The sequence below is a fragment of the Parambassis ranga genome, chromosome 10, assembly GCF_900634625.1.
Source record: "Parambassis ranga chromosome 10, fParRan2.1, whole genome shotgun sequence".
Classification (NCBI taxonomy): Eukaryota; Metazoa; Chordata; class Actinopteri; family Ambassidae; genus Parambassis; species Parambassis ranga.
In genome coordinates, this window is record NC_041031.1 from 11,913,064 (window position 1) to 11,932,543 (window position 19,480).

Consider the following 19,480-nt stretch of genomic DNA (forward strand, 5'->3'; position numbering starts at 1 on the left):
ATATATTAGTAACACGTCACCTGCATTGTTATTTCATTTTCCCCTCTTCTGTGGTGCAATTCGTCCACGACTCCAGATGAGGGCACTGCAGACCTTAACACGAAGACCATTTTATTTACGTGCTTAGACCACTCCCAGATTTAAAACGTGATGATGTGTTGTAGGGCTATGGCACAAAGAGACGCAGAAGCACAGAGAGACTGCTGTGGTATGATTCTAGCTGTGAACAGATTTTAAAAAGGGGAACAAAGCGTTTTCGTCTTACTCCACTGGAGCTGATTACATGTTGGTTTATTATCCGACTGGATTATGTCTTCTTTTCAGAGAAATTCTGCAGTGGCATACGTGTTATTTGTGCTATTGGATTGTTACTGGGAAGCGGTGTCCGGGCAGCTTTCCTACTCTATATCAGAAGAGGTGAATCCTGGGACTTCTGTAGGAAATATAGCCAAGGATCTGAACCTCGATGTCCATGAGCTGGAATCACGCATGTTTCAGATTGTTACCGGAACGAAGAGAAAATATTTCGAGGTAAATTTAAAGACGGGTATTCTCTTTGTCAATGATAGGATAGACAGAGAGGAGCTCTGTGCAAAAGCGACAAAATGCACTGTAAGCGTGGAGGCTGTGATAAATGCTCCACTGAAGCTTTATCGTTTAGAAATAAACATTCTAGATGTTAATGACAATTATCCAGCTTTCAGTACTGATTCGCAAAGTATTGAAATAGCAGAAAGCACATTACCTGGGACTAAATTTCTTGTGTTGTCAGCCTATGATGCCGATGTTGGAAAAAATGGTATCAGCACGTACAAGCTTAGCACAAATGAATATTTTTCATTATCAGTAAACAAAGGAGAGAGTGTGTCAGCTGAATTGGTCCTTCAGAAAGCTTTAGACCGGGAAAAACAGCCTGTAACAAAACTGACCATGACTGCTTTAGATGGCGGGACACCTCCGAAATCCGGAACGTCACAGTTGATAATCAACGTCTTGGACAATAACGATAATGTTCCAATATTTACCAAAACTTTGTATAAAACAAGCGTTACTGAAAATGCACCGCTGGGTACGCCAGTAATCACAGTAACTGCATCGGACGATGATGATGGGCAAAACGGGGAGATTTCTTATTCACTAAGCAGCAAAGATCAAGACCATATTTTGAATATATTTCATATAGATGCGCACACAGGGTTACTGACAGTTAAGGGGAAAATTGACTTTGAAGAGTATCCAGCTTTTGAAATCAGAGTGCAAGCTAGTGACAAAGGCTCTCCTCCAATGACAGCACAGTGCAAGGTACTAATAGAGGTGATGGATTTGAATGACAATACTCCTGAAGTATCTATAACAACACTGGCTAACACGGTTAATGAAGATGCGAAAATAGGTACTGCTATTGCACTTGTTTCCGTTCTGGACAAAGATGGGGGTAAAAACGGAATAGTTCGTTGTGATATTAACAATGTAGGCCCATTTAAGTTGGAGACGAATTATAAAAATTATTATTCTTTACTAATAGACGGCCCTTTAGATAGAGAAAGTGATTCATCTTACAATATTACCATCACAGCTACAGATGACGGAGTTCCAGCTCTCATGAGCTCCAGGGACATTACAATTTATATTTCCGATGTAAATGACAACCCCCCTCGATTTTCAGATAGTAAGTTCAATATTTATATAAATGAAAACAGTCCGGTTGGAGCGGTTATAAAGAGGGTAAATGCTATAGATGCAGACAGTGATCAAAATGCCCAGGTGAGTTATTCAATTATCGAGAGTAACCAATTTCCTCTCTCGACAATGATAAACATCAACTCAGAGACCGGAGACATCATCAGTCTGCAGTCTTTTAACTTTGAGGAGTTAAAAACGTTTCAGTTTAAAGTTCAGGCCACAGACTCTGGGGTTCCTCCTCTCAGCGGCAACGTCAGTGTAAACGTTTTTATTCTAGATAAGAATGACAACAGTCCCACGATTCTGGCTCCTTATTCTGATCATGGCTCTATTAACAGTGAGAGCATCCCCTACTCTGCTGAAGCTGGATACTTTGTGGCAAAGATCAGGGCTGTAGACGCAGACTCTGGATACAATGCGCTGCTTTCTTATCACCTGTCTGAGCCCAAAGGAAACAACCTGTTCAGGATTGGAACCAGCACCGGAGAAATCAGGACTAAGAGGAGAATGAGTGACAATGACTTGAAAACTCACCCCTTGGTGGTGCAAGTTTCTGATAATGGAGAACTCTCCCTGTCAGCTACTGTGTCTATTGAAGTGGTTGTGGTTGAAAATTCAGCTGACATCCAGACTCAGTTCAGACATGTGCCTGCAAAGGAGGACAGCTTCTCTGATTTGAACCTGTATCTGCTGATCGCCATTATGTCGGTGTCCTTCATCTTCCTGCTGAGCCTCATCAGTTTAATCGCTGTCAGATGTCACAGGACAGACGGTAGTTTCAGCAGGTACAGCGCCCCAATGATCACCACCCAACCTGACGGGAGCTGGTCTTATTCTAAATCGACTCAGCAGTATGACGTGTGTTTCAGCTCAGACACACTGAAGAGTGACGTAGTGGTTTTCCCCGCACCGTTTCCACCTGTAGATGCTGAACTGATCAGTATTAATGGTGGAGACACATTTACCAGAACTCAGACACTACCAAATACAGATAAGGTAAGACGCTGTATTTTCACAACATTTTTTATGGTGAGAAATTCTGCAATACGTTTTATCTTTTGGGAACTACTGAACGTTTTAGACTACTCTCTGTAATTCTATTGTGTGTGCCACTGTCCGTGGTGCTGAAGGCAATTGTCTGAATTAGTGTTGCAATACTGAGTGTAACATTTCTAGTACACTGACGCTTAAGTTATGCAATACTGAACACTTGATATCGTTAACGAACACTTTTCAATGTAGATTGTTTTAAAAGAAGAGAAAAAAACATTTTGGGGGACTGCTTTTCAGGGAGCTTTTTTCCTGCATCATCACATTGTCATTCAGTTTTATTTTGCCACTTATTTACATAAATATTGAAAATACAAATAGTCACGTGACTCACGTTCACTCAGTAAGTGAACGTACTTCCTTTGACTCAGTATTTGAGACCCTCATTTTATGTGGTATTCTTCTGTTCAGTGTAGTTCTCCCATTTGTCCACATGGGGACATTGTAGACCGTCTCATTTAAACTTCCCCTTTACTGAGTCAGGGCTCCTCCCAGATTTAGAAGATGATGATGTTTCTCGGACGTTTTAAACAAAGAGACGGTGAGGCGAAAGAGAACGACTTGAGGACGCGATATCTGTGGCCGTGTAACAATTTCTTTAATTTACGATCAGGTTGTACTGCTTCGTTCAGTGACGTTACTCGACATATATATCTATGTGTATTCGCTACATGTGTGGAACAATGAATTTACCAGGGAGACCGAGCTCTGTGTGGATTTATCTTGTCTTTATTCTGCTGGATTGTTACTGGGAAACGGTTTATGGACAGCTCTCTTACTCTGTCTCAGAGGAGGTAAATCTGGGGACTGTTCTCGGAAATATCGCCAAAGACCTGAACATCAATGTCCAGGATTTGGAGGCCCGCATGTTTCAGATCGTTTCTGGATCGAAGAGAAAATATTTCGAGGTAAATCTAAAGACTGGAGCTCTCTATGTAAATGAGAGAATTGATCGAGAGGAGCTCTGCAGTGAGGAAGCTAAGTGTTCTGTCATTATAGAAGCTGTTATCAACAATCCACTCAAACTCTACCGTATTGACATCACGATAACAGATGTGAATGACAACTCTCCGTCATTCCTCAGCAAATTACAGATGGTCAATGTTACTGAAAACACAGCTGCAGGGGCGAAATTTCCCTTGCATCCAGCTCATGATGCAGACGTCGGTAAAAATGCAGTAAATGCATATAAGCTAAGTCACAATGAATATTTCTCTCTGGCTACATTTAAGGGGGAGAGTGTCAATCCAGAATTAGTACTTCAGAAAGTTTTAGACAGAGAAAAACAGTCTGTGATTCGTCTCACACTGACTGCTATTGACGGAGGAACACCTGCTAAATCAGGCACTATGACCGTAATAGTAAATTTGTTGGACATAAATGATAACGCTCCTGTATTCAGTCAAACACTCTATAAGGCCAGTTTGTATGAAAATCTCAAGACAGGCACCTCAATAATAACCTTAAATGCTACCGATTTAGATGCAGGACCAAACGGAGAGGTGTTTTACTCATTCAGTGAAGTTGGTCGAGGGAAAAACACTGATTTATTTGCCATAGACGAAAAAACTGGTACCGTCACAAACAAAGAAAATATAGACTTTGAAGAGAATAATGCTTTTGAGTTTAGAATACAAGCCAGTGATGGGGCAGTGTTTCCTATGAGCTCGCATGCTAAATTACTGATTGAAGTTTTGGACATCAATGACAATGCTCCTGAAATTTCAGTGACATCACTACTGAGCACTGTGAAAGAGGATGCGTCCGTTGGCACAGCCATAGCACTGGTGTCTGTATTTGATAAAGATGGAGGTAAAAACGGGATGATGAACTGTAAAATTTCTGATGACGTCCCTTTTAAATTGGAGCCAAATTATAAGAATTACTATTCCTTGGTTGTAGATGGTCCTCTTGATAGAGAGAGTTTCTCTCAATACAACGTCAGCATCACTGCTACTGATGAGGGCAGCCCACCTCTTTCCAGTACAAGCGTTATTAGTGTACACGTCTCTGATGTAAATGATAACAAACCGAATTTCACAAAGGACACAATCAATGTCTTTATGAAAGAGAATAGTCCAGTAGGAGCAGTTATAAAAACTGTGTCAGCAATAGATGCAGATATTGATCAAAATGGCCACGTGAGTTATTCATTGTTACAAAGTAACACGGACTCACTGCCGTTATCTACGATGATAAACATCAACTCAGAAAGTGGAGAGATCATCAGCCTGCAGTCGTTTAACTTTGAGGAGGTAAAAACGTTTCAGTTTAAAGTTCAGGCCACAGACTCTGGTGTTCCTCCTCTCAGTAGCAACGTGACTATCAACGTTTTTATCCTGGATGAGAATGACAACAGTCCCACGATTCTGGCTCCTTATTCTGATCATGGCTCTATTAACAGTGAGAGCATCCCCTACTCTGCTGAAGCGGGATACTTTGTGGCAAAGATCAGGGCTGTAGACGCAGACTCTGGATACAATGCGCTGCTTTCTTATCACCTGTCTGAGCCCAAAGGAAACAACCTGTTCAGGATTGGAACCAGCAGCGGGGAAATCAGGACTAAGAGGAGAATGAGTGACAATGACTTGAAAACTCACCCCTTGGTGGTGCTGGTTTCTGATAATGGAGAACTCTCCCTGTCAGCTACTGTGTCTATTGAAGTGGTGGTGGTTGAAAACTCAGCTGACATCCAGACTCAGTTCAGACATGTGCCCGTAAAGGAGGACAGCTTCTCTGATTTGAACCTGTATCTGCTGATCGCCATCGTGTCTGTGTCCGTCATCTTCCTGCTCAGCCTCATCAGTTTAATAGCTGTCCGATGTCACAGGACAGACAGTAGTTTCAGCAGGTACAGCGCCCCAATGATCACCACCCACCCTGACGGGAGCTGGTCTTACTCTAAATCGACTCAGCAGTATGACGTGTGTTTCAGCTCAGACACACTGAAGAGTGACGTAGTGGTTTTCCCCGCACCGTTTCCACCAGTAGATGCTGAACTGATCAGTATTAATGGTGGAGACACTTTTACCAGGACTCAGACTTTACCTAATAAAGAGAAGGTAAGATGCCGAATTTTCACCAAACATTTTTTTATGGTGGGAAATTGTTATCTTTTGGGCACTGCACAATGTTTTCAATGACTGTCTGCCTGTAATTCCAATTTGTGTGCCACTATCCGTGGTGCTGAAAGCGAATGTCTGAATAAGTTTGTCTCGCAATCCTTGTGCGGTTACCATTTCTACTACACCGATGCTTAAGTTACGAAAAACCTAATTTAGATCTTATAATGAATACTTTTCATTCCAGATTACATTAGAAGAAGATAAAAATGCTGTATTGCTTTTAATTTAGCTATTCAGTAATCACTGTTACTTCTCTTGCATTATTAAGGTACATAGTGCCATGCATTTTCTATTTGAGATAATTATTTTTATTCAAATGTTGAAAATACAAAAAGTGAACGTACTTCCTTTGACTTTGAGACCCTCATTTTATGTGGCATTTTTTTGCTCAGTGTAGTTCTCCCATTTGTCCACATGGGGACATTGTAGACCGTCTCATTTAAACTTCCCCTTTACTGAGTCAGGGCTCCTCCCAGATTTAGAAGATGATGATGTTTCTCGGACGTTTTAAACAAAGAGACGGTGAGGCGAAAGAGAACGACTTGAGGACGCGATATCTGTGTGGCCGTGTAACAATTTCTTTAATTTACGATCAGGTTGTAGTGCTTCATTCAGTGACGTTACTCGACATATATATCTATGAGTATTCGCTACATGTGTGGAGCTATGAAATTACCAGGGAGACCGAGCTCTGTGTGGATTTATCTTGTCTTTATTCTGCTGGATTGTTACTGGGAAACGGTTTATGGACAGCTCTCTTACTCTGTCTCAGAGGAGGTAAATCTGGGGACAGTTGTCGGAAATATTGCCAAAGATCTGAACATCAATGTCCAGGATTTGGAGGCTCGCATGTTTCAGATCGTTTCTGGAACGAAGAGAAAATATTTCGAGGTAAATCTAAAGACTGGAGCTCTCTATGTAAATGAGAAAATAGACCGAGAGGAGCTCTGCGGTGAGGAAGCTAAGTGTTCACTAAATCTAGAAGCAGTAATTAATAACCCACTCAAACTGTATCGTATTGAAATTACGATATTAGATATGAATGACAATTCTCCATCCTTTCGCGGCAGTTCTCAAATACTGAACATTGGTGAGAACACAGCAGTAGGAGCAAAGTTTCCTATACATCCAGCTCAAGATGCAGACGTCGGTAAAAATACAGTAAATACCTACAAGCTCAGTCAAAATGAATATTTCTTGCTCGATACACATAAAGGAGAGAGTGTCACTCCCGAATTGGTGCTTCGTAAAATATTAGACAGAGAAAAACAGTCTGTGATTCGTCTAACACTGACAGCCATTGACGGGGGAACACCTGCTAAATCAGGCACTATGACTGTAATAGTAAATGTTTTGGACATTAATGATAACGCTCCTGTATTCAGTAAAACACTCTACAAAACCAGTGTGTATGAAAATGTAAAGATCGGCACATCTATAGTAACGATAAATGCTACAGATCTAGATGCCGGACAGAATGGAGAGGTGTTTTATTCGTTCAGTGAAGTGGGTCGAGGTAAACAAACGGACTTGTTTACTATAGACGAAAAAACCGGAACTGTGAGGAACAAAAAGAATATAGACTTTGAAGAGAATAACGCTTTTGAGATTAGAATACAAGCCAGTGATGGAGCTTCGTCTCCCCTTACCTCACATGCTAAATTACTGATTGAAGTTTTAGACATCAATGACAATGCTCCTGAAATTTCAGTGACATCGCTACTGAGCACTGTGAAAGAGGATGCGTCCATTGGCAGAGCCATAGCACTGGTGTCTGTATTTGATAAAGATGGAGGTAGAAACGGGATGATGAACTGTAAAATTTCTAATAATGTCCCTTTTAAATTGGAGCCAAATTATAAGAATTACTATTCCTTGGTTGTAGATGGTCCTCTTGATAGAGAGAGTTTCTCTCAATACAACGTCAGCATCACTGCTACTGATGAGGGCAGCCCACCTCTTTCCAGTACAAGCGTTATTAGTGTACACGTCTCTGATGTAAATGATAACAAACCGAATTTCACAGAGGACACAATCAATGTCTTTATGAAAGAGAACAGTCCAGTAGGAACGGTTATAAAAACTGTGTCGGCAATAGATGCAGATATTGATCAAAATGGTCATGTGAGTTATTCGTTTTTACAAAGTAACACTGACTCACTGCCGTTATCTACAATGATAAACATAAACTCAGAGACTGGAGACATCATCAGTCTGCAGTCGTTTAACTTTGAGGAGTTAAAAACGTTTCAGTTTAAAGTTCAGGCTACAGACTCTGGTGTTCCTCCTCTCAGCAGCAACGTCACCGTCAATGTTTTTATCCTTGATGAGAATGACAACAGTCCCACGATTCTGGCTCCTTATTCTGAACACGACTCTGTTAACAGCGACACCATCCCCTACTCTGCTGAATCAGGATTCTTTGTGGCAAAGATCAGGGCTGTAGACGCAGACTCTGGATACAATGCGCTGCTTTCTTATCACCTGTCTGAGCCCAAAGGACACAACCTGTTCAGGATTGGAACCAGCACCGGGGAAATCAGGACTAAGAGGAGAATGAGTGACAATGACTTGGAAACTCACCCTTTGGTGGTGCTGGTTTCTGATAATGGAGAACCCTCCCTGTCAGCTACTGTGTCTATTGACGTGGTGGTGGTTGAAAACTCAGCTGACATCCAGACTCAGTTCAGACACGTACCTGTAAAGGAGGACAGTTTCTCTGATTTGAACCTGTATCTGCTGATCGCCATTGTGTTGGTGACCGTCATCTTCCTGCTGAGCCTCATCAGTTTAATAGCTGTCCGATGTCACAGGACAGACAGTAGTTTCAGCAGGTACAGCGCCCCAATGATAACCACCCACCCTGACGGAAGCTGGTCTTACTCTAAATCTACTCAGCAGTATGACGTGTGTTTCAGCTCAGACACACTGAAGAGTGACGTAGTAGTTTTCCCCGCACCTTTTCCACCTGTAGATGCTGAACTGATCAGTATAAACGGAGGAGACACGTTTACCAGGACTCAGACATTACCTAGCAAAGAGAAGGTAAGAAAATTGTTGTAGTCCTAGTTGCATCATTTGGGTTGTATTTTAATTTACTCCATCAAAACAGCTTTGTGATTATATTATTTCATTCTTAGTGGAAGATGGGGTTCTTGAAATTGTTAAATGCAACCTGATTATAGACCTGATTTAATGCTGCTTGTTTATTGGCTGAACACTGATACGAGAGGCGCTATCCGTGGTCCTGATATGTTTAGACCTTTTTTCCCTCGGAATTGATGTGCACTTTATCGAGACAGTTTCACATATGAGCTACACTAACTGTTGTACAATGTTAGAGAATGCATAATTTGATTTCGAAAAAAAGGCTGCAATAATTGTACACATTTTTTTAGTTTATACTGAGATGTAGAACATACGTTTATTCACAAGACCCACGTGATTCATGTTCCCTATCTGATATTCAGTTGTTTTTCGTTTTGACTTTGCAAATAAAAAAAATCTGACTTCTAATTGGTTACAGTTAGCAAGAAAAAAATATAAGATGACGATATTTATTTTGAGACGTGTTATGGGGTGGCATGCATTTCCACCTCATGCGCACATGAGGACACTGCAGACCACCACATCTGAGTGTCCTGTATTGTGACTAGCGGCTCCTCCCAGATCTAGCGGATGATGCAGCTTGAGGGCTTTGTTACAAAGACAGGTCGGCGACAAAGAAAGGGTGTCTTCTTTGGTTGGAAACATGACGAAATATCCATATGGGCTAGTTCTTCGTTAATGTTTGTCTCGTGATTTCTGCATGGTCTCCGTTCGAGAACGTGTGTCTACACCGAGTATTCAGTGATGTATTTACCAGGCAGACCGAACTCTATGTGGATATGTCTCGTCTTCGTGCTGCTGGATTGTTACTGGGAAACGGTTTATGGGCAGATATCTTACTCTGTCTCGGAGGAGGTAAATCTGGGGACTGTTGTCGGAGATATCGCTAAAGATCTAAACATAAATGCCCAGGATTTGGAGTCACGCATGTTTCAGATGGTTGCTGGATCGAAGAGAAAATATTTCGAGGTAAATCTAAAGACTGGAGCTCTTTACGTTAATGAGAGAATAGACCGAGAGAAGCTCTGCGGAAATGAACCCAAATGTTCTCTTGGATTAGAAGCGTTGATAAACAACCCACTAAAACTCTACCGTATTGAAATTATCATACTGGATGTGAACGACAATTCCCCATCGTTTCTGAGCACATCTCAAACAATTAACATCAGTGAGAGCACGACAACAGGCGCAAAATTTATTTTAAAACGAGCACGTGACGCAGATGTTGGAACAAATTCTATTAATGCCTACAAGCTCAGTCAAAATGAATATTTCTCTCTGGTTACACATAAAGGAGAAAGCTTAACACCTGAACTAGTGCTTCAGAAAGTTCTAGACAGAGAAAGACAGTCTGTAATTCGACTCACACTGACTGCTATTGACGGAGGAACGCCTGCTAAATCTGGTAGTATGATCCTTATAATAAATGTCTTAGATATTAACGACAATCCTCCTGTTTTTAGTGAAGCATTGTATAAAGCCCGTGTATTTGAAAATGTTGAAATTGGAACATCAATAATAACCTTAAATGCTACCGATTTGGATGCAGGCCAAAATGGACAAATATCGTACTCTCTTGTTGAAATAGACCAGGAGAAACAAACTGATCTATTTGCTATAGATGAAAAGACTGGTACAGTAATAAACACAAAGAATATAGACTTTGAAGAGAATAACGCTTTTGAGATTAGAATACAAGCCAGTGATGGAGCTTCGTCAACTCTCACCTCACATGCTAAATTACTGATTGAAGTTTTAGACATTAATGACAATGCTCCTGAAATTTCAGTGACATCGCTACTGAGCACTGTGAAAGAGGATGCGTCCATTGGCACAGCCATAGCACTGGTGTCAGTATTTGATAAAGATGGAGGTAAAAACGGGATGATGAACTGTCAATTTTCCAATGATGTCCCTTTTAAATTGGAGCCAAATTATAAAAATTACTATTCCTTGGTTGTAGATGGTCCTCTTGACAGAGAGAGTTTCTCTCAATACAATGTCAGCATCACTGCTACTGATGAGGGCAGCCCACCTCTTTCCAGTACAAGCGTTATTAGTGTACACGTCTCTGATATAAATGATAACAAACCGAATTTCACAGAGGACCTAATCAATGTCTTTATAAAAGAGAATAGTCCAGTAGGAGCAGTTATAAAAACTGTGTCGGCAATAGATGCAGATATTGATCAAAATGGTCACGTAAGTTATTCATTTTTACAAAGTAACACGGACTCACTGCCGTTATCTACGATGATAAACATCAACTCAGAAAGTGGAGACATCATCAGCCTGCAGTCGTTTAACTTTGAGGAGGTAAAAACGTTTCAGTTTAAAGTTCAGGCCACAGACTCTGGTGTTCCTCCTCTCAGTAGCAACGTGACTATCAACGTTTTTATCCTGGATGAGAATGACAACAGTCCCACGATTCTGGCTCCTTATTCTGATCATGGCTCTATTAACAGTGAGAGCATCCCCTACTCTGCTGAAGCGGGATACTTTGTGGCAAAGATCAGGGCTGTAGACGCAGACTCTGGATACAATGCGCTGCTTTCTTATCACCTGTCTGAGCCCAAAGGAAACAACCTGTTCAGGATTGGAACCAGCAGCGGGGAAATCAGGACTAAGAGGAGAATGAGTGACAATGACTTGAAAACTCACCCCTTGGTGGTGCTGGTTTCTGATAATGGAGAACCCTCCCTGTCAGCTACTGTGTCTATGGAAGTGGTGGTGGTTGAAAACTCAGCTGACATCCAGACTCAATTCAGACACGTGCCTGTAAAGGAGGACAGCTTCTCGGATTTGAACCTGTATCTGCTGATCGCCATTGCGTCGGTGACCGTCATCTTCCTGCTGAGCCTCATCAGTTTAATAGCCGTCAGATGTCACAGGACAGACAGTAGTTTCAGCAGGTACAGCGCCCCAATGATCACCACCCACCCTGACGGGAGCTGGTCTTACTCTAAATCGACTCAGCAGTACGACGTGTGTTTTAGCTCAGACACACTGAAGAGTGACGTAGTGGTTTTTCCCGCACCGTTTCCACCTGTAGATGCTGAACTCATTAGTATTAACGAAGACACTTTTACCAGGACTCAGACTTTACCTAATAAAGAGAAGGTAAGGGAATACTCCAGTTTTTAAAGATGCCGTATGTGTTCAATTTACGTGTCATTTTTCCCTTACTCAAATTGTTACGTATATACATTGCGTCATTTGTTCACGGTAAATGTCCTTATTTTTAAATTTAAGATAAGAAGTTAGTTCATTTTTTATATACAATATAATTGATTTATTTGTCATGAATCTGATTTAGCTTGTCGATGTACCTTGCATTATATCGCCACTTTCGTCAATGCAATATAGTTGACACTCGGTTGGCCTTATGGCATGCTTCTTACAATACTTGATTGAAATCAGAAAGCTTTTCTGGCACTGATTCAAGCTTCACATTGAAGGACATCATATAAATATGGTTACAAGAAAGAGGTCATACAGCTGTAACTAGTCAAAGATTCATTGGCGTTTGAATCCCTTCGTTAGGTTTTTTTGTCTCAAATAAGGACCTATCCAAGGTTCTTAAATATGTGGCCATTGCACTGCTCCACATTAGACGGGTCAGGTAAGTCACAAAAACTAAGCAAGATTCCATTTTATGATCTTTGCACGTGTGAATATTTAAAACGAACTTCAGTGTGTGCCTATCTTTATCAAAAAAGTGCAGTTGCATAAAATGTCCATGAGGCGACAGTCTAGACCGTAACACCGCCAGCAGGTCTAAGTGTAGAGGTCCCTCCCACATTTAAAGGATCGTCACCATTTCCTTGTGCTTTGTTAGAATGAAGCGCACAGCGGAGTGGAATGGAACCAGAAAATGCAGTGACATTTAATGCAGCCTTTCAAACCATCTTTTGGACCCGATAATCGAAAGGCAAGTCGACACAGGGATCATTGTGCCCGTTAAATGGAATTATGCATTCACCGGGTAGAAAGACCTCCATTTGGATATATCTAGTGCTCGTCGTCTTGGAGTATAACTGGGGAGCGGTGTACGGACAGCTTTCTTATTCCGTTTCGGAGGAGGTAAAACCGGGGACTTCTGTTGGAAATCTCGCCAAGGACCTGAACCTTAATGTACAGGATATAGAGTCACGTATGTTTCAGATTGTTGCCGGGTCGAAGAGAAAGTATTTTGATGTAAATTTAAAGTCAGGTCTTCTCTACGTCAGTGAGAGAATAGATAGAGAGGGGCTCTGTGCAAAGGCTACAAAGTGCACAATAAATGTAGAGGCTGTGATCAATAATCCACTGAAACTTTACCGAATAGAAGTTAATATTTATGACATAAATGATAACCCTCCTTCTTTCAGTGCCAAAACTCAAACTATCGATATAGCAGAGAGCATATTGCCAGGAGCTACATTCCCTCTCCTGTCGGCCTATGATGCCGATGTAGGAAAAAACGGCATTAACACATACAAGTTAAATTCAAACGAATACTTTTCTTTAACGGTGCACAAAGGGGAGAGTGTGTCTGCTGAATTAGTCCTTCAGAAAGGACTAGACCGCGAAAAACAGGCAGTAATTAAACTCACACTTACCGCATTAGATGGGGGGACGCCAGTACAGTCTGGAACGTCTGTCATAATAATTAATGTCTTGGATATAAACGACAATATCCCAATTTTTACAAAAACACTATTGAAAACAAGTATTACAGAAAATGCACCACTTGGCACGACAATAGTAACAGTGACAGCAACAGACGCGGATGAAGGGACAAACAAAGACATCGTATATTTTCTAAATTCTAAAGATCAGGACCATGTCCTAGATATCTTTGACATCGATTCGGAAACAGGAATAATAACAATAAAAGGAACTGTTGACTTTGAAACAAATCCTGCTTTTGAAATCCGTGTCCAGGCTACAGACAAAGGCCAGCCCCCATTAACAGCACAGTGTAAAGTACTGGTGGAGGTGGTAGATTTAAATGACAATGCGCCTGACATCACAGTTACATCACTGCTCAATAACGTAAAGGAGGACGCTGAAATTGGTACTGCTATTGCACTAGTTTCTGTTCTTGACAGAGATGGGGGCAAAAACGGTGAGGTCAAATGTGAGATATTGAATTCAGTTCCATTTAAGTTAGAGACAAATTATAAAAATTATTATTCTTTAATTGTTGGTGAAGCTTTAGATAGGGAATTGATTTCTCAGTTAAATATCACTATTAAAGCTACGGATGAAGGCAGCCCCCCTCTTTCTAACACAAGCGTAGTTTATATCCAGGTTTCTGATGTAAATGACAACGCACCGTTGTTTTCAGAGGCTATAATTAGTATGTATGTGAAAGAGAACAGTCAAGTTGGGACGGTTTTGAAAGCAGTCTCTGCATCTGATGCTGACGCTACTGACAATGGCCGAGTAACGTATTCATTACTAAGTGATACAACCTCAGTGCCGTTATCTACAATGATAAACATCAACTCAGAGACTGGAGACATCATCAGTCTGCAGTCTTTTAATTATGAAGAGTTAAAAACGTTTCAGTTTAAAGTTCAGGCCACAGACTCTGGTGTTCCTCCTCTCAGCAGCAACGTGACTATCAACGTTTTTATCCTGGATGAGAATGACAACAGTCCCACGATTCTGGCTCCTTATTCTGAACACGGCTCTGTTAACAGTGAGAACATCCCCTACTCTGCTGAAGCGGGATACTTTGTGGCAAAGATCAGGGCTGTAGACGCAGACTCTGGATACAATGCGCTGCTTTCTTATCACCTGTCTGAGCCCAAAGGAAACAACCTGTTCAGGATCGGAACCAGCACCGGGGAAATCAGGACTAAGAGGAGAATGAGTGACAATGACTTGAAAACTCATCCCTTGGTGGTGCTGGTTTCTGATAACGGAGAACCCTCCCTATCAGCTACTGTGTCTATTGAAGTGGTGGTGGTTGAAAACTCAGCTGACATCCAGACTCAGTTCAGGCATGTGCCTGTAAAGGAGGACAGTTTCTCTGATTTGAACCTGTATCTGCTGATAGCCATTGTGTCGGTGTCCGCCATCTTCCTGCTGAGCCTCATCAGTTTAATAGCTGTCAAATGTCACAGGACAGACAGTAGTTTCAGCAGGTACAGCGCTCCAATGATCACCACCCACCCTGACGGGAGCTGGTCTTACTCTAAATCGACTCAGCAGTATGACGTGTGTTTTAGCTCAGACACACTGAAGAGTGACGTAGTGGTTTTCCCCGCACCGTTTCCACCTGTAGATGCTGAACTGATCAGTATTAACGGAGGAGACACTTTTACCAGAACACAGACACTACCTAATAAAGAGAAGGTAAGGACGTTTGCAAATACATCATACTATTCCCCTCTATATGCTTATAACTGAATTTGAGCTACATCAGACGTTGTAGACTGTTAATAGGCCAAGTTGTGACTGACTGCATTTAAATTCGTGGCGCTGACCGTGGTGCTGAATGCCAGTGCTGAAACCTTCTGCTTCTGCAATCTATAAAAACACGTTTCCTGAACAGGTTTTGCTCACTTCTGCAATATGTTCAAAAGTGAACACCTGCTATATTCCCCTGAAGAAGACTTAAAAAATACACTTTTGTCATACTTTTGTCAATAACTTATGCAACTGAATAATGCAGATGGCTTGGCAATGTCCAAAATGCTATTTTCACAATTGCTAGTTAAATGACATTGTGTCTTACCTGGATGAGAGCGCATTCTTATTATTGTTGAATATCTGATCAAATAACTCGTGATTTAGATAATCATATAAAGTATTGTGCATATTTTTACTACGCTTCCTATTTCCTACGTGTGATTCTATATATTGAATCAATTGCAGTAAATTACATTGCCGCCTGGTATTCAGCGCGTAAGGGTTAGTAAGGAGGCTCGTTTTATAGTTGTTGATCGAGTGTGCAGTTTCCACAATGTACCACACAGCGACGCTGCTGACCGTAACATAAATGTTGAGGCTCCTCCCAGGGTATAAACGGGATGACTGGTTTTCAACACAAAGAGACAAGGGGAAAAAGGATGGAGTGTTTAATGAAGTGTTTGTCTCTGTAAGAAAATCATTCGATGGTACAAACAACTGTAGATATATGCGGTGTACTTCTTCGACGGAATTATGCATTTACCAAATACTAGGAGGGCTATCGTTACTTATCTGGTGCTTGTGCTGTTGGAGTGTTACCAGGAAGCGGGTACCGTGCAGCTATCTTATTCAGTCTCAGAAGAGGTAAACCCGGGGACTAATGTTGGAAATATCGCCAAGGATCTCAACCTCAGTGTGCAGGATTTGGAGTCCCGTTTGTTTCAAACAGTTGCATCTAAAAGAAAATACTTCGAGGTAAATCTAAAGACTGGATTTCTGTATGTCAACGAGAGGATAGACCGAGAGGAGCTTTGTACAGATGAGCCTAAATGCACTGTTAGCGTAGAGGCTGTGATAAACAACCCTTTAAAGCTTTATCGAGTGGAGGTAGAAATTAGAGATGTGAATGACCATCCTCCCTCGTTTAACACAAAATCACAAATACTGGACATTGCAGAGAACACCTTGGCTGGATTTAGATTTGCGTTATCGGAGGCAAGTGATGCCGATGTAGGTAAAAACGGTGTTAGTGCGTACAAGCTCAGCCCTAATGAGTATTTCAGCCTTGCGACACACAAAAGAGGGGACAGTGTATCTCCTGAATTGGTGCTGCAGAAAACCTTAGATCGTGAGAAAATGCCAAATATAGAGCTCTTGTTAACTGCAGTAGACGGAGGATCTCCACCAAAGTCGGGCACATCGGAAATTAAAATAAATGTACTCGATAATAATGATAATGCGCCGTTATTCAGCAATAGTCTCTACAAAATTAAAACGTTTGAAAATATCCGAATTGGTACAGCTATTTTCACTTTAAATGCGACCGACGCGGATGAAGGAACAAACAGTGAAATCGTTTATTCTCTTCGGAGTAAAGATCAGGATCATATTCTGGATATTTTCAAAATCGACCCTGACAGAGGCATCATTTCTGTCAAGGAAAATATCGACTATGAAGAAAGAAAAGCTTATGAGATCCGAGCAGAGGCGAGGGACAAAGGACAACCTCCTATGTCTGCTCACACTAAAGTGCTGGTTGAAGTGATAGATTTAAATGACAACGCTCCAGAAATCACTGTGACGTCACTTCTCAATAGAGTGAATGAGGACGCTCATGTAGGTACAGCTATTGCCCTTGTCTCAGTTCTGGATAGAGACAGTGGTAAAAACGGTGAAGTGAAATGTGAAATCTTAAATACGGTTCCGTTTAAACTGGAGACAAATTATAAAAACTATTACTCTTTAGTAGTTGATGGACAACTAGACAGAGAGGTGACTGCCATGTATAATGTCACAATTTCAGCTACTGATGAAGGAACTCCTCCTCTATCGAACACTAGTGTTATTACAGTATACCTCTCTGACGTTAATGACAACGCGCCATATTTTCCAGACTCTCTGACAAATGTTTATGTTAATGAAAACCATAAAGTAGGAACTGTTATTAAAACAGTGACTGCAGCCGATGCTGACATTAACAACAACGGTCAGGTGAGCTATTCACTTGTAGACATAAATAGTAAATCACTGCCCCTGTCAACGATGATAAGAATAAATTCAGAGACTGGAGACATCATCAGTCTGCAGTCTTTTAATTATGAAGAGTTAAAAACGTTTCAGTTTAAAGTTCAGGCCACAGACTCTGGTGTTCCTCCTCTCAGCAGCAACGTAACTATAAACGTTTTTATTCTGGATGAGAATGACAACAGTCCGACGATTCTGGCTCCTTATTCTGAACACGGCTCTGTTAATAGTGAAAGCATCCCCTACTCTGCTGAAGCTGGATACTTTGTAGCAAAGATCAGGGCTGTAGACGCAGACTCTGGATACAATGCGCTGCTTTCTTATCACCTGTCTGAACCCAAAGGAAACAACCTGTTCAGGATTGGAACCAGCACCGGAGAAATCAGGACTAAGAGGAGAATGAGTGACAATGACTTGAAAACTCACCCCTTGGTGGTGCTGGTTTCTGATAATGGAGGACCCTCCCTGTCAGCTACTGTGTCTATTGAAGTGGTGGTGGTTGAAAACTCAGCTGACATCCAGACTCAGTTCAGACATGTGCCTGTGAAGGAGGACAGCTTCTCTGATTTGAACCTGTATCTGCTGATCGCAATTGTGTCGGTGTCCGTCATCTTCCTGCTGAGCCTCATCAGTTTAATAGCTGTCAGATGTCACAGGACAGACAGTACTTTCAGCAGGTACAGCGCCCCAATGATCACCACCCACCCTGACGGGAGCTGGTCTTACTCTAAATCGACTCAGCAGTATGATGTTTGTTTCAGCTCAGACACACTGAAGAGTGACGTAGTGGTTTTTCCCGCACCGTTTCCACCTGTAGATGCTGAACTGATCAGTATTAACGGAGGAGATACTTTTACCAGAACTCAGACACTACCTAATAAAGAGAAGGTAAGCCATGACCAGTTCTATTAGTGAAAATAAGCAAACCTTTGGTTTAATATAATAGACGTATAAGATATATATTGTTAGTAATAATAATAATACATTTTTTGTTGGTGCCTTACTGGACACTCATTGGTCACCTTACATCAATATTCAATTCATATCAATATTCTCTGAATTGTTTCAAGTCGCTTAGACTAAGAACCAGAACCCCATTACGAGAGCATGTATGTTGACTTCATTTAGCTTTCATCACCGTCATTGAAATTATATTTACAATGAATTTTTATAGCCGTACAGTTACTACCCGTTATTACCCGTTTATTTTATTTTTTTTTTAAGGAAATGGGGCTGTAACTTGTAACGGTGATCTCTCTGGCTCTCTCACTGTGTATGGGTTGATGACGCTTTAGTACACATACAAAAGTCGGTAGTAGTGTTAGTAATGACTGTTAACTGTGTGAATATGTCGGAAGATTCTCAGTCGGCTAAGCCAAGCAGCTGAAAGCAAGTTAAATGGACTTAATAGAATGTTGGTAGTAAGTGAGCACTACACCCATGTACTGAGCCGCTGACCATGGTGCTGAAAACGTCTTTCCCTTTCTATAGTAAGGCCCGAATTCTGCAGACCTTTAGCGTCTGTGTTGGCTGAGAGAATAGTAACACGGTGTAAATACACAATGTAAATTAATAACTCGGACATCGTATCAAACTGTGTTTTACAAAGTGATACCGTTTAGCTGCCAATAACAAAATCAACTCATACATTATCGTAAAAGTATTTCTGCTACTGTATATTTACACCATCGCCTTTGATTTAGATTGTCTTTTAAAACACAAATGTGTAGCCAGATGTCGCTGGAGACCATGCAAAAATGTAATCACTGTTGAGAAGCTCCTCCTCTATTCATGACAAAAAACCCAAAACGTCATCAGCTGCTTTGTGAGAACGGCGCACAGACGAGTGAGGCCCAAAAGAGAGA

The 19,480-nt window shown here is 41.3% G+C and overlaps 1 protein-coding gene across 11 annotated transcripts in view; it reads left to right on the forward strand.

Moving 5' to 3' along the window:
* Window positions 1-19,480, forward strand: part of LOC114442519 (protocadherin alpha-C2-like) — a 140,324-nt gene that overhangs the window by 59,368 nt on the left and 61,476 nt on the right. Inside the window, exon 1 of one of the 11 annotated variants that reach the window (XM_028416142.1) lies at window positions 194-2,679. The exons of 5 other annotated variants lie outside the window; for them this stretch is intronic. In XM_028416142.1, the coding sequence (XP_028271943.1) occupies window positions 310-2,679 (2,370 nt within the window). In that variant the 5' untranslated portion in view covers window positions 194-309. Of the gene's footprint in view, window positions 1-193; window positions 2,680-3,286; window positions 5,796-6,387; window positions 8,904-9,737; window positions 12,087-12,813; window positions 15,315-16,027; window positions 18,504-19,480 lie in introns of those variants that run through there. 5 more of the 11 variants (XM_028416131.1, XM_028416130.1, XM_028416146.1 and 2 more) reach the window with 5 other exon arrangements.